Source organism: Malaclemys terrapin, chromosome 7 (assembly GCF_027887155.1).
Source record: "Malaclemys terrapin pileata isolate rMalTer1 chromosome 7, rMalTer1.hap1, whole genome shotgun sequence".
Lineage (NCBI taxonomy): Eukaryota > Metazoa > Chordata > Testudines > Emydidae > Malaclemys > Malaclemys terrapin.
The window spans coordinates 52,216,095-52,241,338 of record NC_071511.1 but is presented as its reverse complement, the minus strand read 5'-3'; the positions used below and the strand labels follow the sequence as shown (position 1 = coordinate 52,241,338).

General features: G+C 62.3%; 3 protein-coding genes across 8 annotated transcripts in view; 1 reads left to right on the top strand and 2 right to left on the bottom strand.

The window, feature by feature from the left end:
* UBA7 (ubiquitin like modifier activating enzyme 7) overlaps positions 1 to 9,272 on the bottom strand; it is a 68,579-nt gene extending 59,307 nt beyond the window's left edge. For 3 of the 4 annotated variants that reach the window (XM_054035411.1, XM_054035412.1, XM_054035413.1), the window contains exons 1-8: positions 8,762 to 9,272; positions 7,081 to 7,189; positions 6,696 to 6,864; positions 5,357 to 5,491; positions 3,846 to 3,952; positions 3,550 to 3,640; positions 2,661 to 2,799; positions 2,006 to 2,103 (exon numbers count right to left, since the gene is read on the bottom strand). In XM_054035411.1, the coding sequence (XP_053891386.1) occupies positions 2,006 to 2,103; positions 2,661 to 2,799; positions 3,550 to 3,640; positions 3,846 to 3,952; positions 5,357 to 5,491; positions 6,696 to 6,864; positions 7,081 to 7,136 (795 nt within the window). In that variant the 5' untranslated portion in view covers positions 7,137 to 7,189; positions 8,762 to 9,272. Of the gene's footprint in view, positions 1 to 2,005; positions 2,104 to 2,660; positions 2,800 to 3,549; positions 3,641 to 3,845; positions 3,953 to 5,356; positions 5,492 to 6,695; positions 6,865 to 7,023; positions 7,190 to 8,761 lie in introns of those variants that run through there. The other variant, XM_054035414.1, reaches the window with a different exon arrangement.
* A 231-nt stretch (positions 9,273 to 9,503) lies between these two features.
* Positions 9,504 to 13,238, top strand: TCTA (T cell leukemia translocation altered). Of its 2 annotated transcripts, none has more exons than XM_054036189.1 (3): positions 9,504 to 9,811; positions 11,317 to 11,371; positions 11,874 to 13,238. In XM_054036189.1, the coding sequence occupies exons 1-3, from the start codon at positions 9,598 to 9,600 to the stop codon at positions 11,914 to 11,916; spliced, it is 312 nt and encodes a 103-aa protein (XP_053892164.1). In that variant the 5' UTR covers positions 9,504 to 9,597; the 3' UTR covers positions 11,917 to 13,238. The 2 variants fall into 2 exon arrangements, with proteins under 2 accessions (XP_053892164.1, XP_053892165.1); XM_054036190.1 differs by having other exon boundaries at positions 9,504 to 9,936.
* Positions 13,239 to 14,051: 813 nt separating this feature from the next.
* Positions 14,052 to 24,225, bottom strand: AMT (aminomethyltransferase). Of its 2 annotated transcripts, none has more exons than XM_054036187.1 (9): positions 24,065 to 24,225; positions 20,702 to 20,869; positions 19,289 to 19,369; positions 18,334 to 18,465; positions 17,950 to 18,028; positions 15,888 to 16,078; positions 15,535 to 15,715; positions 15,010 to 15,165; positions 14,052 to 14,690 (listed from the first exon to the last, which is right to left on the bottom strand). In XM_054036187.1, exons 1-9 carry the CDS (start codon positions 24,158 to 24,160, stop codon positions 14,512 to 14,514), a joined length of 1,263 nt encoding a protein of 420 aa, XP_053892162.1. In that variant the 5' UTR covers positions 24,161 to 24,225; the 3' UTR covers positions 14,052 to 14,511. The 2 variants fall into 2 exon arrangements, with proteins under 2 accessions (XP_053892162.1, XP_053892163.1); XM_054036188.1 differs by having other exon boundaries at positions 15,888 to 16,033; positions 24,065 to 24,224.
* Between the last annotated feature and the right edge of the window lie 1,019 nt (positions 24,226 to 25,244).

The window sequence follows — 25,244 nt, the reverse complement described above, 5'->3', positions numbered from 1 at the left end:
ATTTGCTCTCAAGTGGCAGTGCCACCTCCCGGCCCCCCTGGTAAGGACGGCCCAAGATGAAGTGCCAAGGGAAATCAGGGGTAACATTTTCAAATAAAGAATGGCCAAGAGTGATACTGGCCTGGCAGCGGCAGGCGCCAGAGCAGGAAAAAGAACAGCGGCCAAGGCAAATTTGCGATGGGCATTCTGCAGAATGAGAAGCTGAGCCGGGATGCCCATGTACACTAAACCATGGCTGACAACTGTCACTTTGGGGGGGGGGGGGGGGGGCAAAATACAGCACTGAATGGAGTCTCCTTCAGCCGCCCAGCACATCCCAGCGGCTGAGGCAGAGCTGCCTTGGCTAGGCAGCATGGCCCTGGGAGACAGGAGCTGAGCTGCACTGTCCTGGCAGAGGAAACAAAAAGCCCCTCTGCTCCCCTGTGATACATGGGGGGGGGGGGGGGAGTAGCTCCCTTTGATGGACAGACTGTAAAATCTCTCTTGGTCTGTTCTTTACTTGTTTTACCTGTAAAGAGTTAAAAAGCCCACAGGTAAAAGAAAAGGAGTGCGCAACTGACCAAAATAGCCAATGGGAAGGTAGAACTTTTTAAAATTGGGAAAGAAATATTCCCTTTGTCTGTTGTTCTCTGGGCTGCAGGGACAGAGCAACAATGGTGTAAGCAGCTTAAGCCAGGTATGATTATAGATTATCAATTCATACCTCAAACCTACTTATCTGAAGCCTCAGATATGTAAGTACAATTAGGGAATGTCTAAAAAGACGTGATTAGGGTTATTTCTTATTGGCTTGTGGACTCCTCTGTGCTAACCTCAGATGCTTTGTTTGCTTGTAACCTTTAAGCTGAACCGCCAAGAAAGCTATTTTGGATGCTTGATTTTTGGAATTGCTCTTTTAAAATCTAGCAAAAGCCCAAGTTCCATATGTATTTTATTTCTTTTTGTTTTTAAATAAAGTTTACCTTTTTAAGAACAGAATTGGATTTTTGGTGTCCTAAGAGATTTGTGCATACATTGTTTGACTAGCTGGTGGCAACAGCTAATTTCCTTTGTTTTCTTTCTCAGCTCTTCCTTGGAGGGGGGCAGGGTGAAAGGGCTTCAGGGTACCCCACAGGGAGGAATTCCCAAGTGCTCCTTCCTGGGTCCAAGGGGCTTTTTTGCATTTGGGTAGTCGCAGCATTTACCAAGCCAAAAAGTCAGAGAAAAGCTGTAACCTTGGGAGTTTAATACAAGCCTGGAGATTCCAGTAGTAATTTTTAGAATCCTTGCAGGCCCCCACTTTCTGCACTTGGAGTGACAGAGTGGGGATTCAGCCTTGACACCACCACACTCCAAATGCCCTCCGCCACCGGTAACTGTTATCCCTTCTGCCTCAAGCTGGCAGTGCCCCGGCTCCTAACCCCAGCCCTGATTTGGTCCCCTCCCACCTCTGCCTCCAGCAGTTTGCCCCTCCTGTGCAATCAGTTTGGCCACAGCCTGCCCCCCCCCCGATTTGCCCCCTCCAGACCGAGGGAACAGGAGGTCCCCCGGGGGGGGCAGCGCGAGGCCAGCGGCTCCAGCACACTGAGCATCCGCAAGGACATGTTTGGTCCCAGCAAAGCAGCAAATTCTGATGGGCAGCAGTTTGTAACACTGCACCCATTTGCAGGGTGAGGGTCTGGACAGCCGTGGGAGGGGGGGAGCAAGGGGCAACCGGGGGTGGGCCCCAGCCATCTGTGAGGGGTGGGAGTCGGGCGGCCCAGCCAGCCATAGGGCAGCCCAGCCAGTCCCAGGGCGGGCAGAGTTGGGGACTCAGCTGCGGGGAAGAAAACTGGGGGCTGAGTGGGGGGCCCAGCCAGCCACAGGGGCCCTGGGGAGGCGCAAAGTGGTGGGGCCCAGCCAGCTGCAACGGGGACCATGGGGGGCCCTGGCCAGCCATGGGGGGCCCTGGCCAGCCATGGGGGGCCCTGGCCAGCCATGGGGGGCCCTGGTGGTGGGGGGTGGGGTCAGCTGGGGGCATACTCACGTAGGAGTGCAGCTGTGGCACCTTCACCTGGGTGATGACTCCACCACGCTGGTACGGGGCAAAGGAGCTGGTGTCCCCAATCTCCAGCGTGAACTCATCTGGGGGAGGCAGTGCCCGGGTGAGGGGGGCCCTGAGTCCCCACAACTCCTCCCCGGCTCTGTAAGCCTGTGGCCCTGCCCCTGGGCCCCCGCAGTCTGTGGCAGCTGGGCACGGCCTGTGTGTAAGGGCGTCTCTGCCATCTCGGCCTGGCCCAGACCTGCCCAGGGCCCAACCCAGAGCCAGGAGCCCAAGGCCAGCCTAACCCTGGCACTAGGGGACTCACACGGGCCAGGTGGGGCACACGGAGGGTTGGTCGGAGCCCAGCAGCCCCCACAAGGGGCTGGGCTGAAAGCAGGGAGCCAGCAGGGAAGCCCTCATCCCTCTCTGCCCCCCCCCCGCCCCGGAGAGGTGGGGCTAGTGACTTTCAGTGAAAAACTACATCCTAGCCCCCATCGCAATGGCCTCCCCCCAGAGCAGGGTCCCCCCCAGTGCTACCCTGCTCCCAGAGCGGGATCCCCCAATGCTCCCTGGTCCTCAGAACGGGGTCCCCCCAATGCTCCCCGTTCCTGGGATCCCTGACCCTGTGCTTTCCTGGCCCCAGCCAGTGGGGGCTCACCCAGAACATGGATGGCGTGGGGCTTGCAGCCGTTCAGCTGGCTCATGCCTTCCAAGTTGGAGAACGTCACAAAGTCGCCATCTGCAAAGCCATGGCCATGGCCCTGCCCGTCCCTGCAGGTCACCACCCCGGGTGTGCCCTGGGGAGAGAGAAGGGGTCAGCAACCCCACTTGGGCCACATGGCAAGGGGGTTACAGGAGGGAGGGTGACCCTGGGGCAACCCACATAGGGAGAGGGCTACGGGGTGGGGGAGGGTGTGACAAGGTGGGAATTTTTGTAATTTTTTACAAAGCCCATGTGTGCCTCAGTTTCCCCATATGTCACATTGTTCCCCAGGGTGGAAAAGGCCTGTGTGCTCTTAGGGGTGGACATGTGGACGTTGCCTGGGGGGGGACGACACATGGGCATGTGGGGGTCACCAGGGAGTCTCATGGGTGTGTGGGTATTGCCCAGTGGTCTGAGCCGGGGGAAAGGGGGTGGGGGGGCAGTCACTGAGGACTGGCCGAGGCCGACTCGTAAGATGGAGACACTGAGGAAACAGTGGCAGAGCCAGTCACCAGGACAGGGACCTACAGCGCCCCACAGCCCAGAGGGAGCCAGATCGCACGGCTCCGCAGGGATGCTGGGCACAGAGCCTGCCCAAGAGCGAAGAATGGGGGGTTGCCTGCTGAGCAGGAAGGACAGGGAGGAGCCAAGGCCCATCACAGCTTGGCCGGCTCGTCATGGCGCAGGCTTGGCCAGGGTGGGCAAGGGATGAACTCCTGCCCCTTGGGGTTCCCTCTGTGGTGCCTGGGTGACTCCTGGCTGGGGGCCCGGGCCCTGAGGGGGGAGACAGGCTTCCCCAGGTGCCCAGCCGAGGCCACAGTGAAGGCGCTCGGCCTGGCTGTACCTGCGAGATTTGCTGGACGTAGGCGCAGACGGGCTCAGCCTCCGAGGGTTCGTCGACCACAAAGTTCTCCCCGAAGTCACAGAACAGCTGCCTAGAGGCAGGAGCAGGGGCTGGGTCAGCACCCTTGGCCAATGCACCTCCCTCCCCACAGCATCCCCTGCTGGGAGAGGCTGGGACTGGGAGTAGCCGAGGGCTCCCCCTATAGCCAGGGCTCCTGCCCCACCCCACAGCACCCCCTGCTGCAGAGCACCTGGCATGCATGTGTCTCAGCAGTGCAGGTAGCATCTTACGCTTACCCAGCCAGCCCCTTGGTGTCAGCCAGGATGAAGCGGATGCTGCAGGCATGGCAGATGTCGCTGATGCGGAGCTGTTCCTCCAGTGGCGAGTTGCTCAGAACCACAACCTGAGCCAAGACCCAGCATTAGTGCAACCGGGATCTGGCTTGGGGGTGGCTGTGCCCCCCCAGAAGAGGCCTCCAAGCACAGTGCCACACCCCCTGGGCCAGCACGTTTCCCTGATGCCACTTCACAGCCACTCAACTGGCTTTGGCATTAGCTAGATGGGAACTTCACTCCCCCTGCCAGCCGCTGGGCAGTGCCAGCTAGATGGGTCAGTGCGCTGAAGGCCCACAAGGGGGTGCTCATATAGCCGTTTGTGCAAGCCCTAAGTAAATACCTGGATTGTTCTTTGCAGGAAGAAGCAATCCCAAAACTGCTTGTTTAGGAACTCCGAAAGCTACAGCCAGCCCTCAGCTGGGACCCAGCACAAGACTCCCTGCCACCCCGGCCTCAGATGGAATCACTCCCCAGATTCCCCGCCCCCCTGGGCTCAGCTTAGGATTTCCAACATTCTAATCACACAAAACCAAACACACTTGCCCTGCCTGCCCCTTCCCTGAAGCCCTGCTCCTGCCCCACCCGTTCTCTGAGGCCCTGCCTCCTTCTCACTCCATTCTCCCCTCCCCTCATTGCTCGCTCTCCCCAACCCTCACTTCCTTTCACGAGGCTGGGGCAGGGGGTTGGGGTGTGGGAGGGGGTGAGGGCTCTGGCTGGTGGGTGCCGGCTCTGAGGTGGGGCCAGGGATGAGGGGTTTGGGGTGCAGGAGGGTGCTGAGGCCTGGGGCAGGGGGTTGGGACACAGGAGAGGGTTCAGGGTGCGGGCTCCGGGTGGCGCAGACCTCAGGCGGCTCCCGGAAACAGTTGGCATGTCCCTCGGCTCCCAGGTGCAGGGGCAGCCACAGGGGGCTCCACATGCTGCCTCTGCCCACAGGCGCTGCCCCTGCAGCTTCCATTAGCCGCAGTTCCCGGCCAATGGGAGCTGCGGAGCCAGTGCTCGGGGCGCGGGCAGAGTGTGGAGCCCCCATGGCCACCCCATGCTTAAGAGCTGAACGTGCTGGCCGCTTCTAGGAGCCACGCAGAGCAAGGTAGGGAGCCTGCCAGCCCTGAGCCAACCGGACTTTTAATGATCTGATCAGCGGTACCAACCAGAATCACCAGGGTCTCTTTTAAATCGGGCGTTCCAGTCAAAAAACGGATGCCTGGCAACCCTAGCTCAGCTGGGACCCCAACCCAGACTGCCCCTCAGACCCCCCCGCCCCCGGCTCCCGCCACCCTCGGACTCAGCTGTGGATCCTCCCTCTTGCCCCCCAGACTGAGGCTGGTTATGCTGGCCGTTTCCAGAAGCTGAGTGACACCTGCCAAGCCTCAGCTCCCAGCTGCCCCACACCGGCAGCCTGGACCTAGCTCCTGCTTGCTTGAGGCCCCTGCAAGTCCACAGATGTGGGTGCCCGAGCCACGGCCCCATCTCACCTGGAAGGCTGCCAGGAAGCTCTCGGACAGCTCCCTGGTGTAGGCTGTCACAGGCACATAGCTGTTGAGCTCTGCCAGGCGCTGCTGGGAGGCCACGGCTCGGTTCTGGCCCACGTCGCTCTCAGACAGGAAGAACTGCAGAGATAGCCCCACATGAGGAGTGCCCCCAGCCCATGGCCAGGGGAAACCCTCCTCTGCTGTGACAGGACACGGCCGCAGCCTCCTTACCGATAGGCTGAGCTTTGGTCACGTGGCACACAGCCCCCTCGCGCCTCCCCAGTCGCAGTGCTCACCTGGGCACCACCCATTGCTTCGGGGGACATTAGCAGCTGGCCTTGAGCATCAGGGCTGCACAGGCTGCCCATGGCACTGCAGCCTTGGCTCCCCACACCCTCAGCAAGCACTCTGGAGAGCGGGGCTGGTGCAGGGGGAGCCCTTACAAAGAAGAGACCAGGGGATTTAGGGAGAGGGCTCCCCACATCCAGATCTCCCCTTTGCACAGCGCCAGCCCTACCCCAGCCCAGGCTGTTTGAAAAGCCAGAGAAATTCCCAGACAGAAACTGACCCTGAGTGCTATGGCCGAGAGCCCCAACAGGGACTGAAGGGAAAACCCAGCCTGGCTGGGGTGAGGATCCCCAAACTAAGCGCTTGAACCTGGTCAGGAGATTAAACTGAACAATGCCCGAGGGCTGGGGCTGAGCCAGCCTGTGCCCACCCCGGCTAGGAGAGAGAGTAATAATCACATGGGTTGTTAAAAATCCCCTTCTTTGGGCCTGCCCCACCCCAGTCCGTGGCCAGGTCAAAGCGGGCTGGCAGTGCAGGGCCAGGGGGGGATGGGGTCAAACTGTGGCCCCACATCTGTGCAGGGCTGGATCTTCTTGGCGTTCCCCTGTACTTGGGAGAGCCAGGCGCTGGGGACGGGATTGGACTTGGAAGCACTCAGGCTTAATGCGGCTTCTGTCGGGTTTGGGGGGGGGGGGGGGGGGGGGGGGGGGACAGCTGCAGGGAGTCAGCAGGTGAGGCTGTCACTGAGCACTCCTGTAATCACTGCCGCCAATTGCAGAGGCAGGACAGGGCTACTGTGGAGAAACGCCTGTCGCTAGTTGTGGTGCAATTCTCGTCAGAAGTGGAGTCCCTCTCAGTGCCTTGGTCTCCACCAGAGCAGTTCCTGAGTGGCAGCTGCTGCTGACAGGTTGGCACCAGGCAAGTAGATGGGCGTGCTTGGGCCCTGGTGGCATCCCAGCCCCAGAACGCAGGATGAACACAGACCAGTCAAGGCTGGGAGGTACATGCCCCCAGAGAGGAGGGACCCCAAGCCCTGCCCCCCCACCTCAGGTACCTGCGAGGAGAGGTCACTCCATTGGACATTGCCCGGGTCGTGCACAGTGATTGATTTCACCCCAGCCAGGATGATGTTCTTGGCAATCTCCACACCCAGGCCCTTCATCCCCGACACCAGCACAGCAGTTTTTGCCAGCCTCCGCATGGCTTCATGACCCAGCACGTAGCTATGGGACAAGCACAGTGGGCGTGTGGGGGAGAGAACATACAGCTGGCACAGCCCCTACTCCAACATGTCCCCGCCACACCAGTGCCCCTGGCCCCTCTCCCACCACGGCCCTGTCGCACTAGCCCCGCCCCATCATACCCACACTGGGACACTGCACCTGGCATGCTCCTTGGCTGACCCCAGGTGCCCCCTGATCTCCAGGCCCAGCACTCACAGCTGCCGCGAGTACAGGCCCTCGTCGATCTCGCCCAGGCTCTCGGAGCGCCTCATGCTGCTTCTGCCCAGTGCAGATGTGGGTGAGGTGGGTGCGGCTGTGCCCAGCCCTGCATGAGAAAAGAACTAGTCTGGAAGCCAGGACTCCTGGGCCCTGCTCCTGATCCTCCACTGGGGCTAGTGGCTCCACATCAGCTCCATTCCTGGCTGCAAAGGGCAGCAGGATGCTCCACGCAGCCAGCCAGGCTGCCCTGGGCCCCCTAGAGCTGTCCAGCTCCAGCCCAGCCCCCAGCTGTGGGTGGGCAGCTCCTCTCTCTGGGTCCCAGAGCTGGCAGCTAACACACGGCTGTGGGCAGCAGAGCCTGTCCGGAGGGATGGGGGAGATTGTCAGGGCCTGGCAGGTGGCTGGCACCCAAGCTGGGCTAGAGCCATGGTGCAGAGCACCCAAGGGGCATCACAGATGTCACCCAGAAAGGGCCAGCCCATTGGCTGTACCAGGGCAGCACTAGGGGCAGCGGGCGCTCAGGATGCTGGAATGCACCCCATGAGGTGGTGGATGCTCCCTGCCACAGGTTGGCAGGCTCAGGGGCTCCAACCCCATCTCCAGCATCTCCCGGCAGAGGCCTGGCTCCGTAAGGTTTAACGCAGCTAGGGGCTTGGCCATTAGGAGGGAAAGGCAGTGCTATCCTGGCACCCTAGCTCAGCCCCGCCCCAGCAGACCCAGCCCTGTGACTGTCAGGAAAGTGAAAGTGAAAGGCCAGCAATGGGAGGGGGAGGGGGAAGGGAGCTGCTGCCAATGGTTGGAAGTTGGCTGCATTCCATGAGCTCCCCAATCCTGGGGCAGCAGCCTCAGACGGTCCCCGTGCCACGCCCCATGCATTGCAGGAAGCCCGCCTGCCACACAGGGACAGATGGGAGCAAAGACTGTGGCTGAGGGAAGGGAGCTGGGGCCAATCCCTTCCTAGCCCCCAAGGCTAGCTTGGCAGCACCCTCATCCCAGCACCTCACTGCAGCCTGATGGAGCTATGGGCACAGCGCTGCCCTGTCCTGGGGCAGCAAAGACCAACCCACCCTAGCAGAAGTTGGGCACATGGCACAAGAAGCTGCTGGCATGAAGGCCACTGGAGCAGTCAGTAGCCTCCCTCAGACTGGCTGGTACCCCGCTGCCCAGGCACAGCACACCTGCTGGGTCAGGTGGGGCTGGGCACCATGCAGCAGGAAGGGGACTCCTCTAGACACCCGCCCGGCATGGGCAGGGGTCTGCCACACACCCCACTGCATATCACATTATGGGGGCCTGCAGGGCACAAAGCTAGCCAGAGCACAGCACAGCAGCAAGGTCCTGGGGATACCAGGGCAGGGGCTTTGCAAAGTGATGCCAGTAGGAGGAGGGGGCAGGCGCCAGGAGCCCACGCATATGGGGGCAGAAACATCCCTGCCCCGTGCCTGGGTCTTATCCCCATGGGCAGAGGGTAAGCAAGGCCCCGCACAACCAGGCCACGCTCAGCCCCTCTAGGGCCCGGGACAGAACCTGCCTCCCAGCCCTCTGCTCCAGCCACCGGACACCGCTCCCTGCCCAGAACCAGCCCAGAGGTGGGGATAACACGGCTGCTGGGATTCATGCCCAAAGGGGGAGGCTGGCGAACCTGCCTGGCCCAGCTAGGCGCGGGGTCAGCACTTACCCAGCCAACCGATGCCCACACAAGCGCCTGAGAAGAAGCTCAAGGAGGATAGCAGGAAACGGCAAGTCGAGGAACAGCTACCTCCCGGCTCAGCCTCTTAAAGGCACAGACACGCCTGAGCCACGGGCAGTGGGGTCACCGTCACCAGAGCTCCGCTTGGGGGCAGGGAGGTACGCGGACAGCGGGGATACCGGAGCTCTGCCAGAGCGCCGCCAGGGCACGAACTGGTGCAGGAGCAGCAGGAACGCTGGAGTGTGTAGGGAGGGCATGGTCTAGACACAGCCAGGACTTCCTCCTCAGCAAAGACACATCCCCTCCCACCCTGTCCGAGTGCCCAGCCCAGGGCCTAGCGCAGTGCGCTAGGGGCTGCGTACAGCTGAAGGGGAAGTCTGGTAACCCGCAGCAATGGCACCTATGGACTGTATCCTGGCAAAGGGGACCACCTGGCATCATGCAGCTCCCACTGTCCCTCCCCCGCTGTGATATCTGGTGCTGAGCGGGGAGGGGCGGGGCCGGGCCAGTGCAGGGGCGGGCGAGTTGTGGGAGGAGGAGTGGGACCAGTTGCGGGGCCGAGCGGGGAGGTCCGGGGGGTCAGTGTGGGAGGAGGTGCAAGGCCACTGCAGGTGGGGGCCAGGTTATCAGCGGAGGGGCGGAACAGGTGCGGGGGGGGAAACGCGGGCTGTGAGGGAAGGGGCGGGGCCAGTGGGGGTGGGCTGTGGGAGGAGGGGCTGGGCTGCGGCGGCTCCGCTCACTGTCTCGGGGCAGGTTCACGGGGTGCTCCCATTCCAGAGAGGAGGGGAGGCAGTGCAGTGCTCTATTGGCGCCTGCGCAGGGCGATGGCGGCACCGTGGCTGGGCTGGGAGGCGCCGGGCCGGGCGCTGCGGGGCCTGGCCTGGCTGGGGCAGGAGTTCGCGGCCGACTGGGCGGCTCAGGACCTGCGGGCCGCGCTCTTCCAGCTGCTGCTGCTCTGGCTGGGCCTCAGCTTGCTGGGCATCCACCTAGCCTGGCGGCTCCACGGAGGTCGCGTCAGCCGCCTCTGCTGCCGTCCAGGTACGGGCCAAACCGAACCCCCCGGGCTGGGCTGTGCTGCCGCCCAGGTACCGACCGGGACGAACGGAGCCCCCGGGCCGGGCCCGAGTCCCCCACCCTGCGGGCCTGGCTGTACTGCTGCCCAGGTACGGGCCCCATTTCCCGGGATGAACTGAACCCGCCCCGGAATGTGCTGTGTTGTGCTGCCGCCCAGGTACCGAGCAAACCGGGCTGAATCAACCCCCCTGGTCGGGTCAAACCGAACACTTGGGCTGGGCTGCCAGACAGGTACCGACCCGAAATCCCTGGGTTGAGCTCTGCTGCTGCCCTGGTTCCGAATCGGACCCCCGGGCTGGGCCGCCGACCAGGTACCGACCCCCCCAGCCCTGGGCCAGACTGCCGTCCCGGTGCTGACCCGAACTGAATCCCCCGCTGGGCTGGGTTGCTGGCCAAGTACCGACCGAACTGAACCTCCTGCCCCGGGCAGGGCTGACGCTCAGGTACTGACTGGGCTATTGTATGGGGAATGTGGTGTGACCCGGCCCCCAGAGTGGCCCCTGGTTTCTGGTTCCTGGCCCCCCAGTGAGGGGCCAGCTCTGAATGGGGAGCCCTGGAGGATGGACCGTTGCCCAAAGTACCGTGCCTGTGGCGATCTTGCCTGACCTGGGCAGTCCCAAGTACTTTGGGGGTCTGGGGTTGGAGCCAGCCCTGTCCCTGGCATCCAGATCCTAGAAGCATACCTGGGCAGAGCAGCCTAGGCACCTTGTGCCAGGCCCTGCCCTAGCAGCTGCCTGCCCCACAGACTGAGTGGGCCTGGCTCCAGCTGTCAGGGAGAACTGGGGCTCCGAGCTATGTAAGGCATAGCGCAGGGGTTGCTGCTGGGCCTGGCCGTGGGGTGGGGAGACAGACCGTGGACGAATTATAACACTGTGGGGGAGTAGCGCTCAGGCTCTCTTGGGCTTGTCTGGGCAGCTAGCCTGTTCAGATTGGCTTCCCACCCTCTCCCAATGGCCTGTTGTGCACAGGTTCGTCCCATAGTGCCAGGCTTCAGAGCCATTCCTTGTGGAATCTGGACAGGGGATGCTGCGCCCATGTCTCTGTGCGCCTAGCCCTGGTGCACATGGGGCTGAGTGACCCTGGGGAGTGGGTGAGTCCACCAGGGGCAGGGCATGGTGCTCTTCTTCACGCTGTCTCACCTACAGGCTGGAAGGGGGCAGCGAGGACTAGGGCACACACCCCTGCACGTCCCTGGCTGCTTGTGGGCCCCCACCCCGCCCAGAGGAGAATCCAGGAGCACTGCGCCATTGCCCAGGCAGAGGTCCTCCCCCAGGCAGCATGGAAGGGGCTGGCTTGTCCCCAGCAGCTCCCTGGTATCGATGGGGGGGAATCAGGTGCTGGCCTGGCTGTGGCATGTGGAGCTACTGCTAGGCATCTCCCAAGTATCCCTCAGCAAGGTGCCTGTTGCCTGCCCCCAGCTATGAGCCCTGCCTGGCCCCACCCTGACTGCTCCTTTGCCTTGTTTCCAGGCAGAGGCGGCCAGAACGGAGGAACCCCCGCTGGTGCCTCATATTTCCCCACGTGGTGAGTGCTTCCCGCTGTTCAGTCTTGCGCCACTCAGCAGGGGGCTCACAGGCCTGGACTCTGGCCTTCCCCACCTCACCAGTTCATAAGGCTCCTTCTCCAAGTGCAGCCCCAGGCCTCAGAAACAGCTGGTCCTGGCCTGTTCACTGCCAGAATGCAGGGCTCTGAGACGGGCAGAAGCCCAGCCCTGGCATCTCCTTCCCTGTTAGCAGGGGGAGCCCTGCCACGCCTGTCCTGGGTGGGGGTCACCCCAGTGGTGGCTCTCGTGCCCAGGCAACTGCAGCGGGGTGTGTGGGTTGGCGTGCCCACTGGTAGTGTCCATCCCCACAGGATCTGTGTGCATGTGTGGTGCCTGCCAGAGGACTCCACCCATCCTTTACCACTCTGACCCCGGGCTGCCCACTGCTCTAGGCCTCTGAGCTGCAGGAGCCAAGCCTCAGGTGTCTGAGGTTCGCCCCAAAGCTCTGCCTATGGCGCCTGCTCTCTTCTCACCCTCCTTTAGGGACAGCTCAAGCAATGAGGCTGTGAAGACGCACCGAGAGTGAGGCGTGGACGGATACGCCGGTGGGCAGGGGTATACCTGGGACAGCTCCACCCATGGGCCCCAGCGCTGCCAGCCAAAGAAACTGGCTTTGCACTTTCGCTGCGTTGGAGACCGCAGCCATGTCACCTGTGGGCTAGCCCCTGGCCAGCAGGGAGCTGTACAGCCAGCTGGCCTGTGCCCATCCCAGCTGGCCTCTGCACAGCCGCTCAGGCAGGGCAAGCTCCTATCTCACCCCTGCAGTCACTTCTGGGGGCATCTGCACTGCCCCAAGCACATCAGCCCTTCCCCCTGCCTGCCCCAGACAAAACAGGCCCCTGCAGTGGCCACAGGTGTACATGGGGGGTGGTGTGTAGTCTGTGCCTCAGTAGTCCTTGTGCCCAGCTTAAATCCTCCCTGAGCACATGCCCCTGAGCCCTGCTCTGAGCCCCTCCCCCCAACTCTTGTCCACTGCTGCCCCCACCCCGATGAGCCAAAAGCCTTCCTGTCCCCCAGCCCCTTCCAGGGAAAATTGCCTGAACACCTCCCTTCCCTGCTGCCAAGCCCCCTCTCTGCCCCCAGGGACTGAGACTCATGCACTTGTACCACTTTCTGCCCCAGCGGGCAAGGTGGGAGGTCCTACTCCCTGCTGCTAGAACTCCTGTGCTCCCTGTGACCCTGGCTCCTGAGGCAACTGCAGCTGCTCCTCAGAGGGGCAGGATTCTGCTCCTGGGCACAGGGGAGATGCAGGGCAGGATGGCAGCGCTGTCCCACTGGTTACACAGTGTGGGAGCAGAGAGCTGAGCTGCCCCCCACACCTGGGGTTTGGTGGTGTGGGGGGCCTTGGGGCACCACCTGGCTGCTCTTGCCCTGCGCTGTGTCTCATAGCAGTGTTGGAGTGATAGCCCACTGGCACCTGGGCAGTAATGCTGCCAGCTTCCACACAGCACCCCATGTGCCATCTGCCTGGTCCAGGTGAGGCCTTCCTAGGCCAGTGCCCTCTGCCAAGGTGCCAGCCCTTGGGATCAGAGCAGGAACAGCATGCCCATGGCAAACCCAGCCTAGGGGCCAGGGTGCCCCTCAGGGCAGTAGGAATAGCTGGACCCAGGTACTTCCAGCCCCACCTGCAGTGAGCGAGGGTATCTCCAAGCCCAGGAAGGGGCAGGGCTCAGAGGCAGCACCTGGCTAATGGCCTGGCAGGCACATGGTGGCACAACTGGGCTTGGAGCCCGTTACCTGTATCCCAGGCCTTTAGCCCCAGGGCCACCTACTGTCCTTCTGCACTCTGCCAGACCCTGGCTGAAGGCTCCTGTGACCTGCTGGCTGGATTAAATCCCTCTGCTGTGACTATGCTGCTGTTCAATTACTGGGGGGGACTGCATTCATTCTGGCTGTCTCTGACCCTGTCCCTGGAGGAGGGGACCCCTGCTCCTCAGGGAGATGCTGTCCTAGCTGGTGGATGCTGTTGCTCTTCAGACACTTGGAGCAGCTGCCTTGAACTACTTACCCTCTTCCAGGCAGGGATGGGGGCAAGGGCAGGAGCACGCAGCATAGAATCATAGAATATCAGGGTTGGAAGGGACCTCAGGAGGTCATCTAGTCCAACCCTCTTCTCAAAGCAAGACCAATCCCCAGACAGATTTTTTTTTTTTCCCCCAGATCCCTAAACCCTGGGTTTAGCAGGCCACTGCTCAACCCACTGAACTATCCCTCCCCCCACACAGATGCATGCCCTGCCATGCTGGGGGGAGAGGGCCTGGGGGGAGGGGCATGCCCCCACAGCTGTTTTTGAACAGGCCTGTGGCTGGGCCCTGCTGGCACAGGACTGGCCCTAGGCACCCTGGTTCACCCACAGCCCCAGTGTGCCCAAATCTCTCTCCCCCTTTCTCATGGGGGGGGGGGGGCAGTGTGCTGTGCCACCCCAGTGCAAGGGCTAAGTCTCCAGTGGGCTGAGCTGGGCTGCCCAGCCTGAGCTGTTCTCCCCAGCTCTGCCACTGGTAGGTTCCACTGGGGGTTATGGGCTTCAGGCCAGTGGGGGACCCAGAATACTCAGAAGCCAGGCATGAGCGGTGGCAGCTGGAGACTGCTCTCCAGGCCGTGCCCTCTGGGCACTGCACAGCCCCAGCCTAGCATGGGTAAAGACGAGCGGCAGAGCAGGAGTGGAGTCAGGGGGGTCTTTAATGGACAATCACAGCCCAATTACAGAAATGGGGGGAATGCCCAGACGGGCTAGGGCAGCAGAGGGACTCTCACCTTGCCAGCCCATTGACTGGCAGCATGTGGTATACATACAGCAAGGCCAGAGCATGTCTGGACACTGAGGGCACACTCAGAGGCTGCCCACCCCCCCAAGAAAACCAACAGACTGGCCTGGTTTGGCATCGGCCTCAGATGGGGCTGGAAGGCACTTGGCACAGGCCCTTGGCATTGGCTGTGCAGCACTTGGCTGGACGTTGGCTCTTTGGCCCCGGTGGGGCCCAGGCTTGCTTGAACGGGTGGCACTGTGGGGCCACCCGTGTCCTGTGGGGAGTTCTGATTGGGGACATGGATTCTCATGTGGTGAAGAGAGGCACATGCTGATTGATTGGGGTGGGTGGGAGGCGTGGCTGCCAGCCACATCTCACTTGAGCATGTGGTAGCGGGTGGGCACAAAGGGCATCCTGGTGACCAGGGCAGGGCAGCTCTTCTTCCGCACCTCCACTGCCACCACCGTGCCCACCCGGCTCTGCTCGCCCTCCACATAGCCCATGGCCACATTCTTCTTCAGGCAGGGAGAGGGGCAGCCACTGGTCACTTTGCCTGGGCACAGCAAGCACAAGTGGTGGGTTAGTGTGGGCACATGTGCCAGCCTCCCACCACTGCTGGGGCCCAGCTGGACAGACCCCACACATGCAGCTGTTACATTCTCCTTGACGTGGGGCCCAGCTTTGAGCTTTGCAGGTCGGAGCCTGTCACACAGGGATATGGCCACGCCAAGCATGCCAGGGTCAGGGTCAGGGTCCTGCCCCCTGGGCTGTGGCACAGTGAGGGGAAGGGAGGCCAGTGCAAGTGGGCTAATGAAGGGCTAGCCAAGCCCAAGCACCCCCCCAAGCGCCACGCTCCTGCCCGCCCCACCTACCGATGGGCCTGCCCTCTGGGCTCAGGATGGGCATGTGTGGCCGGATGGGGGGGCCTGTGGAAATCAGCCCCACGCGCTTGCGCTTAACCTTCCCTTTGATCTGGGGCACAATGACTGGGGCACCGGGGAAATCCATAGCCAGCCGGCGCCGCTTCCCTGCAGGCAGCAAGACAGGGCAAGTTAGGGGGTGGGGCACCCCTCCCCCACACCACCAGCGCTCCAAACCCTGTCCCACCTCCACCCCCGGCCCTCAGGGTGCCTGGCCAACCCCCCATGCCCCGGCACTCTGGGGGCCCAGCCAAGCCCCCCACACACCAAGTGCCCCACAACCCATCCCCCCCAGCCACAAGGGCTCTCACTGTCCCCATGTCTCCATTCCCCAAGGCAGCTGGCACCCCTGTACCAGCCTCCAGTCCCCATGCCAGGCTCACCCACCCCTCCAAGGTGTGTGCGCAGTGCTCCTCACTGCTGTTGCTAAGGTGCCCAGGCCCCACCATGCCAGTCCTGCTCCTTGCCCCTTCCTACCCAGTGTCCACACCAGAGCCGCCTCCACAGGCGTGGTCGTCTCATCAATGTCGTTGCCATAGAGACAGAGCCCCGCCTCCAGGCGCAAGCTGTCCCTGGCCGCCAGCCCTGCCAACTGCACTTGTGGGTCCCTGAGTAGCAGCTCCACCAGCTCCACCGCGCGCCCCATGGGCACCGAGATCTGAGCCAAGCAATGGTAGGCATGGTAAGTTCCAGCTTCCCGCATCCCACCAGGCAGTGCCTGAGCCAGCACTGTGCCACCCACGAGACACATCGCCCCCTCCCTGCCCCACCAGGGCTGCTCCTGTTTTGGTACCTCCGCCCTCCCCCACCCGGGCCCGGCAGCACGGTACCTCCACACCATCCTCTCCGGTGTAGCCGCAGCGCGTCACCCTACAGCCTGGCACCCCAAACACGCCCATCACCGCACTACTCATGAAGGGCAGCTTGGCCAGGTTGTCCGACACGCCTGTCTGCAGCACCTGCACCGCCGATGGACCTGGGCACAGAGAGCATGGGAGGAGCTCAGCGAAAGCCTCAGCATCTGGGGGAGAGGGGCAGGTGGAGCATGGAGCGGGCGATGCCTACCTGTGATGTTGCACCCCATAATGCTTTATGGGAATATGCTTATGAATGTATATATGACATAACTGGAATATGTTTTATGCTACATATGCCTTGTAACATATCTCTGTAAAGGTCATGATCTACTGAATCTATTAATCCTATTTGTATGCATGTATCATTTTTGTATTCGAAGTTACAAATATTGGCTTTGTACTTGTTTAATCTTAAGTAGCCTCAGTGAAGCAGTTGGTCAGCTTCCTGAGAAAGGACTATTCTCAGTAAGTGCCCAATCAAGAAACACTTAAGACAACAATGAACTTGGAGATGCCAATCCACAGCTGAGCTTTCCCAGAAATTGTGGCTTGACTGGTAAGGAACTCAGTCATGCATGGACATGTGACTCCAAAACTCCATTTTGTTGCTGGATTCTACGTGGGGGAGGGAGGTGTGTCCACCCACAAGAGAAAGTCTATTTAAACCTCTGAGAGACCCTTCCATTTGGTCTTCAGCTGGCTCAAGAGATAGCCTCTCCACCCCAAAGGATACCTGAAAGAAACTGGGACAAGGGACAGTAACTACAGGGGGTGTGAGTGATTGCTGGACCCAGACTAGAAGGAGGCTAGTCTATAAAAGAGCCTTATTGGTGAGATTTTATCTATATTCAGCTTCTTACTGTATTAGGTTTAAACTTGAGTGTTTTATTTTATTTTGCTTGGTAATTCACTTTGTTCTGTCTGCTATTACTTAGAACCACTTAAATCCTACATTTTGTATTTAATACAATCACTTTTTACTTATTAATTAACCCAGCATATGTATTAATGCCTGGGGAAGGGGGGGGGACAGCTGTGCATATCTCTCTAGCAGTGTTATAGAGGGCAAACAATTTATGAGTTTATCCTGTATAAGCTTTATACAGGGTAAAACAGATTTATTTGGGGTTTGGACCCCATTGGGAGCTGGGCATCTAAGTGTTAGAGACAGGAACACTTCTTAAGCTGCTTTCAGTTAAGCTTACAGCAGTTAGGGAACATGGTTCAGACCTGGGTCTGGGTTTGCAGCTGGCTAGCATGTCTGGCTCAAACCAGGCAGGGCACTGAAGTCCCAAGCTGCCAGGGAAAACAGACTTAGAGAAGTAGTCTCAGTTCATCAGTTGGCAGTTCCTAAGGGATTTTCTGTGATCCAACCCATCACACCACCCTGGCAGCGCACGAAGGACCTGGGGTGGAGCCGGCGGGAAGTTTCAGTATGTCTGACTCAGAACAAATGGAGTCCCCACCATGGGCCAATGAGCAGAGAGCCCGGGGCATTTCCTGCCAGCCCCCCACTGATCTCTCAACGCTGCCCCACACAGCCAATCTGCCAGGGCCTGCCTGCCTGGCAGGCTGCCATGCACTGAGCCACAGGGCTGCCCGACCCCCATCAGGCAGGTTTCGTTCCAAGATTCATCAGCCTGCAAGAGATTGAGTGAGTCAGCATTTCTGACCCACCCCCACCTCTGGGACAGCTCTGCCCAGGAATGATGGGCCTTGACCCTCACCTGGCAACCCCCAGTACCAGGGCAGTGCTGCCTGTGTTTACCAACTGCCCCCTGCACCGGGGGATTGGGGGGAGCACAACAGGGCCGAGGGGTGTGTGCCATCAGCTTCTCTCTATAGGGTGTCCTGCCCCGTTCCCATGCACTTGGGGAGTCCTACCTTGGCTTGGCCAGCCTGGCAGGAGAGCCAGCACCATCAGTTTGGGGGGTGGCAGGAATTCTGAACCAGGGTGACCCCAATGGGGAAGGGGCTGTCAGTGCAGGGCCTGATGCAGGGACGTGCTGGCAGCCCGGGGTGGGCGGCCCATTACCTTGCAGAGCTAGCAGCGCGTTTTCAGAGAACTCTAGGTGCACGTCGCCACCTGCAGCCCGCAGATCCTCTGCTCGGCCCTGGAAGGGAGACAAGCGCAGGTGGGAATGGGGCCAGCAGAGTAGGGACAGAGCCCAGCTCCTGAGGGCCAGGTCGGCAGCTGGACCATGGACCAGCATCGGACCTGCCTCCAGTCTGCACAGGGGATGGATTCTTCTGCTTCTGCCATTCAGGGAGCCCCCTGGTAGCCAGTGCTGAAGCCCCATGGGGATGGGCACCAACAGGGCAGCACCAGCATAGCGGGGAGAGAACAGGTGCTCAGCAATGATCCCATTCTCGGGGTCACTGCGGGGTCCAGGCAGGGGGTGCCCAGCTGCACATATACCTGCATCAGGGCCCAGTCCTTCTCCCTGCAGCCTGCGTTGGACACCACGTAGAGGTGCTGCTCCGACGTGCTGGTCACGATCAGGTCGTCGAGGATGCCTCCCTCCTCGTTAGTGAAGAGAGACAGGGTGCCCTGCAAGCGGGGCCATGCTGAGCCTGGGCAGCCACAGGCCACAGAGCAGACCTGCACACACCTGCCCATCCCCACCTCAGAAACTCCAGGCAAGGCCACGGATCACCAGCATGCCATGCAGCGTCTCCTAATGGCCCTTCAGTGAGAGACCCCTGCAAGCCCAGCCCTGGGCTCCCCTATCTGCCGGTGCCCCTCACTCCTGACCGCAGCCCCTGTGAGCCCAGCACTGGGATCTCCCCGTCTGCCAGTGCCCCTCGCTCCTGACTGCAGGCCCCTTCTAGCCCAGCCCCGGGTCTCTCTCTCACTGAACCGAGGATGGGGTTGATTTTGTGGTGGACGTGTGCTATGGGATCCCCCAACTCTCTGATCCCGTGGCCTGAGCAGGACGGGTGGGCAGCTGAGGTGGCCACATCTCCTGTGATGAATGGGGCAATTTTCTGCACTTGTTATGAACCATTTGACTTGGGACCTATCCACATGGCGTCACTACCCCAGAGGGGAGAAGCAATTTGCTCCCTGGGACACAGAAGGTGTTGGAGTCACAGAGCCACCAGGGCTGGCTGGGCCCAGATCGACACACTGGCTCCTAGGTGAGCGCCTCCCCCCACTTGTCAGGAAGCTGAGCGCCCCACCGGGCACATGGCAGGAGCTGCCAGGCTGCTGCTGCACACAGAGCAGGGGCAGAGGGGGTCTAGAGCCAGGGCTCCCCCCAGTGGTGGCTCTGCCCATGCCCAGGCTGCCCTAGGACCCACTGCTGTTGTCTCCAGGGCACTATAAAGACTCCTGGCCATGCGTGGGGGAGGACGTCACACACCCCACATACCTGGTCCGGCTTCAGCTCCGCGATGTCCCCAACCACCAGGCTCTCCATGAACTTCACCCGGTCCCGGCCAAACACCTTGGTCTGGGGAAGAGACATTGCTGAGGGTCTGTCTCCGCTGGCTGGCCAGGCAGCTGGCTCAGGCTGCAGGGCAGTTTCATTGCCGTGTAGACGTTATGGCTCCAGCTGCAGCTCAGCTCTGGGACCCTCCCACCTCACAGGATCCTAGATCCTGGCTCTAGCCTAAACCTGAACTTCTACAGGGCAATTTAACAGCCCCTCATGCCAGTCCCATGACCCACGTCAGATGGCATGGGCCAGCTGCAGGCATCTGCAGCATGGGCACAGCTTGAGACCAGCTTACCAGCCCTGCCCCATAGCCATCAAGACATGCCCAGCCCCCATTGCAGAGAGCCCCCCACCGTCCCTACCCGCCCCCCCTGTAGCAGAGAGCCCTGCGCTGCCCATCGCAGAGAGCCCCCCTGCCAGCCCTGCCCCCCACCACAGGGAGCCCCGCGCTGGCTCAGCCCCCCTCCCCCATTGCAGAGAGCCCCATGCCAGCCCTGCACCCCCATCACAGAGAGCCCTGCACTGGCCCTGCCCCCCTCCCCCATCGCAGAGAGCCCCACGCTAGCCCAGACTCCCCACCCCCATCACAGAGAGAGCCCTGTGCCCCCACCCCATTGCAGAGAGCTGCACGCTGGCCCTTCCCCCCTGCCCCCATCACAGAGAGCTCTGCGCCAGCCCAGCCCCCTCCACCCCCATCGCAGGGAGTCCTGCGGCAGCCCAGTCCCCCGCATTGCAGAGAGTTCACCTCCCGGCCCAATCGCATCGCAGAGAGCCCAGTGCTGGCCCTGGCCCTCCCCCGTCAGAGAGAGCCCCAGCCCTGCCCCTCCCCGCATCGCAGAGAGCTCCGCGCCGGGCCCTCCCCCCACTCCCCATCCTCCAGCGTCACAGAGAGCCCTGCGCCAGTCCAGCCCCCCCGCCATTGCAGAGAGCCCTGCACCAGTCCAACCCACCCGCCATTGCAGAGAGTCCCACCCTGTCCCCTGGTGGCAGGGTCAGGTACTTGTGTATTAAGATACTTTTAAGCAAGCGAAGCAAGTGGGGCAGCGAGTGAGCTAGGATTCCTGGGTTCCATTCTCTGCTCTGCCCTAACTCACTGTGCAGCCTGGCTGAGTCCCTGCCCTGTTTCAGGAGGGCCACAGCTCCAGTCACTCCCCTTGGATCTGACTCTGGGCAGTGCTGGCTGGCCCTGCCTGGGCCTCAGTTTCCTCATCTCAGGGTGTCTTAGGGCTTGGCTACAAGGTGAACGGGTGGGCAGCAAACGGGGCATACAGCTTCCTGGCCTGCGTGTGGCCAGGCTGTGAGCACAGGGGACCCTTGGCTGGGAGCGGCTGGGGTGCACGATGCTACCTGCAGCATGTGGGAGACATCAAAGAGGGAGCAGTGCTGGCGTGTGTGCAGGTGGGACTCCAGGTGGCTCAGCGCGTACTGCACAGGCATGCTCCAGCCAGCGAAGTTCACCATCTTACCACCCTGCTGCCGGTGGAAGGCGTGGAGGGGCGTCTGCTTCAGGCCGTCCTGCAGGGCGAGACAGGGCCGTATCAGGCCAGCCCTGGCACTAGAACGCCCCCAGCAAGAGGGGCTGGGCTCAGCGCCTGGCACAGAGCCATGTGTCCAGGGCACAGCATGGCTCCCTGCCAGGAAATGTCGATGGACACTGCCCCAGGGCAATGTTCCTGTCACAGGGCAGATTACCACCCGAGGGCTGCACTGGCCATCAGAGCTTGGGCACCCTTCTGTGAGACAGAGCTGAACCTGCAGCTGACCCCCAGCAGCGCCCCTATGGCCCAGACGGGGAGAGGATGGCTCAGACCAGCTGGTACCCCAGCCACACTTGCGCAGCAGCAGCTCCTCCCTGAGCAGCTCTGGGGCTGACTTGCAGGGTCTCCCTCTGCTGCCCCCAGGCTGGGAGTGCGCCCAGGGCTGCAGGCTCTCTCCCCCCACCCACCCTGCTACGCCTCCCTGCCCAATGCCAGCCTCAGTGCACAGGGCTGTGCCCCAGACCCAGGGACACCTGCTGGCACCACAGAGTAACCCCAGAGCCAGGCATGTCTTGGGCCCAGGGATGCAGGCTCCCAGGGAGACTGCCTCGGACTTGTTGGGGAAAGTCCAGGCTTTCCCCTTTAGTCTCTGAGGGCTTGAGCCCCCCCCCCCGCCCCCGCCGGACCTGCTCCAGATGGGGGAGGCCTGGAGGACACTCTGCCCCCCACTCTGGGCTCCCATTCCAGAAGTTTTAGCAGTGTATGTCTGTGCCGGCTGAGGCCTCAGGCTGCAGTGTTGGCTTGGACACTCATCTTGAGGCATAGGAGGGGGCTCCACCAGGCGCCCCAGAAGGGAGAGGAGCCCCCGGGCTGGCTGCCAGGGCCCCAGCTCGGAACCAGGCTGCAGGTCTCAGCCCATGTGGCTATTCCAAGAAGCTCAAGAAGGGGCACCTGCCCCAGTGCCAGAGCCAGAGATCTGGACTAACAGGAACATTCAGCCACCAGGTTTCTGGCTCCTCCCACCTCTTCCTGTAGTGCTGCCTCCCACACTGTAGGGGCGCCAGGACCCCCAGGATTGGGCCATGTTGCCCAGCAAGAGAGATGGCTTTGAGGGGGAGCTGAGGGGCCCCTTGGTGCAGCACTGTGCCGCAGCAGCATCCCCTTCCCCATGTGCCAAGAGCTGCCAACGCTCGGCACAAGGCTGGACTTCCCCTTACAGCTGCGCCAGCTCCCTGGAGCATGATGGACATGGCTCTCGCAACCCACTGAAACAAAGCCAGAGCCCTAGGCTCGGGACCATGGTGCCTCCCTGCTGGATGGAGGAGAGGGGGGCATCCTTGCCCGGGGAGGGATGGGGATAAAGAGGGCTGTATTTACTGATGGGGGAGAATTCGGGGTGCCCACGCAGACAGCCCAGGGTTGTGTGTGCACAGATCAAGGGAAGCTCCTGCCCTTTGCCCAGCACGTGCTCTTCATTATCTGTAATTGGCATGTCCAAGGTCACTGAGGGGGAGGTATCTGCTGTCCCTGCCTCTCGCTTCTCTCCCCCCTCCGCCAGGTCTCTCTGGCTCCTGCTCTTTGCCAGTCTCCCACCCCTACCCTGCCTGCAGAGAGATCAGTAGGGAGAGTCCACATTCATCATTAGGGTTCAGAGTTGGCATCAGCATAGGCTCAGCCCAATCCCCGGGGCAGACTCTCTGCACACTAAGGCAGGCACCACCACAGCAGTGGCACAGGTAGAGGTGCAGGGGGCAGCTGAAGGGGCAAAAAGAGAGCTGTTGGGAGGTGTAGTCTGAGGGGACAGGGTATTCAGGGGTATGGGGGCACCCCAATCAGGGGGGACAGGGGGTACAAAGAACAGTCGGGAGACATATGGGTGGTGGACACAGAGGACATAGTCCCGAAAGCTCGTGGAGCAATAGGGGGACACAGGGGGGGCCAGTTGGGGGCAGGGCCGGCTCCAGGCACCAGGCACCCAAGCACATGCTTGGGGCGGCACCTGGTAAGGGGCAGCGGGGGGAGCGCGGCGCGGCATTCTGCGGGGGTGGGCGCTCCGGCGCGCGGCGCTCTGGGGGCGGTTCCGGCGGCGCTCGGCGGGGGGCGGGCTCCGGCGGGGGGAGGAGGGGGGGGCTCGGTGCTGGGGGGGGGTCCGGCGGCGCTCGGCACGGTGGGGGGTCGGGCTCCTGCGCGCGGCGCTCCATGGGGGGGCGGCTCTCTGGGGGGGGGGTGGTTCCGGCGGCGCTCGGCGGGGGGTAGCGCGGGGCTCAGCGCTGGGGGGGGGGGGTCCGGCAGCGCTCGGCACGGCGGGGGGCAGGCTGCGGCGCTCGGCGGAGGGTTCCCACGGCGCAGCGCTCGGTTGGGGGGGTTCGGGGGGAGCGGCGCTTTTTTTTGCTGCCTGGGGCAGCAAAAAAGCTGGAGCCGGCTCTGCTTGGGGGCACATGTAGGAGGGGGGCATGTAGGGGGATAGGTTGGGGAGGGGGCAGGGGGATTCTCTACAGCAGCCCAGGCTACAAATTAAATTTGTTTTTAACCCAAAGCCAAGATGGGCGGGGGGGAGGAGGGGGAGTGCAAAGTCAGGGGCCTGCAGGAGGTGCTCACGGGCAGTCCGGGGGGTGGAAGTTGGGGAGGTTGTGTATTGGGGTGGTGGCAGTAGGGGGGTCAGGGATGGGATTTGGGGGGCCGTGGGGGGTCAGGGATGAGCAGGGGGAGCTCAGGGGTGTTTGGTATCAGAGGAAGGGAGTAGGGGCTGGAATTAGGGGAAAGGTGTCAGGGAGTACTGGGGCGGTGGGGAGTTGGGGGCTGTGGAGGGTCAGTCAGGGGGTCGGGTATGGGCAGCGGGAGGGGAGTCAGAGGTCGGTGGAGGGGCATTCGGGGGGCGTCAGGGGGTCTGGGTTGGGATGGGGGGGGAAGGATTCCGGGGTGTCGGCTGGGAATCACGGGGCAGGAGTTAAGGAGTATCAGGGCAGCAGTTGGGGGTGGGTGTCGGGAGCAGAAGAGTTGGGAGTGGAGAGCGTGGGAGGAGGTTCAGGGCGGAAATTGGGGGCAGTGGGCAGTCGGGGGTGTCGGGTATCTGGGGGGCGGAAGTTGGTGGCCGTGGAGAGGGCAGTCGGGAGGTGGACGTTGAGGGGTATCGGGGCAGTGGGGACCGGAGCCCTGGGTAGTCCCTGCGCAGATCACAGGCCGGACTGTGGGGATCACACTCAGACGCCGGGGTCCCCCCGCCTTCGCTCACCGGCCCGGAGCTGCAGCAGCGCCGCCGCCCGCCCGCCCCGGGCCCCCGGCCCCGGGGCCCGACCCGCAACATAGCCCGTCCGCCCGTCCGCAGCATCCCGCAGCCTCTGAGCCCGGGCCCGCCCCCGGCACGGCAGTTGGGAAATGCGGCCGCCGAGGGAAGAGAGGTTTAACGCCAGGGGGGGAGGGGATTCATGCGGGGGAGCTGCGGGGGGAGGGGTTTAAAGCGGGGGAGGGGATTAACGCGGGGGAGCTGCGGGGGGGAGGAGTTTAACGCGGGAGAGGGGATTAACGCGGGGGAGCTGCAGGGGAAGGGGATTAACGCGGCGTGGGGACTCGGGAGGGAATTAACGTGGGGGAGCTGTGGGGGGAGTGGATTAACTCGAGGGAGTGCTGCGGGGAGAGGGGCTTAACACGGGGGAGTGGAGCAACCCGGGGGGACCTGCCTCATAGGATCTCTGTGCCACCCGTGCCCCTCTGGAGGCTGGGGCGCTTTGGGTGTTTTGCTCCCGCCTCCCCCACCCCCAGCTGGGGCACCAGGGAGAGCCCGGCCTGCACGCTCTTAGGGTGGTGGCCAGGATGTATGGGACCCGGCCCACCTCCCCCATTCTACTCCCAGCCCCTCTTGGTCCCCAGCCAGACACACGTGAGTCACTCTGAACTCCAGGGCTGCCAGGTGCCCGTATCCCAGCAAAGGCCCCTGGTGCCACTCATACAGGTGTCAGCTGCAGGGTGCCATTGGGCTGCGTGTCTGCCATGCCCATGACAGCGTGGCTGCGGCACCTGCCCAGCTCCCCAGGATTTTGGGCTGTGGAGCACGGCTCCAAATGTGGGGTGCTCACGGCCTGGTGCTCCCAGCCCCTGCGGCAGCATCCCTGGGCTCAGGGTGGCCATATGTACACCTGTGCACACAACTCATCTTTGGGAGCCAGCCTTTGGCTTGTCATGGAGCCCCAGGAGTGGCACTACACCTCATCCTTGGAGGGTCCCCTCAGTGTGCCAGAGCCCAGGGCAGGGCACCTCTGAGGCTGAGCCCCAGCCTGCCTGCTTCACCCAGTTGCTCTGCCCAGCAAGTCCTGGTCTACATTGCAAAGTGAGGTCTGGGTGAATCCGTGTGTGTGTCTATGTTCACACCTTTCTCCCGCTACCCAGGACAGCAACGCTGTAACAACACTGCAAGA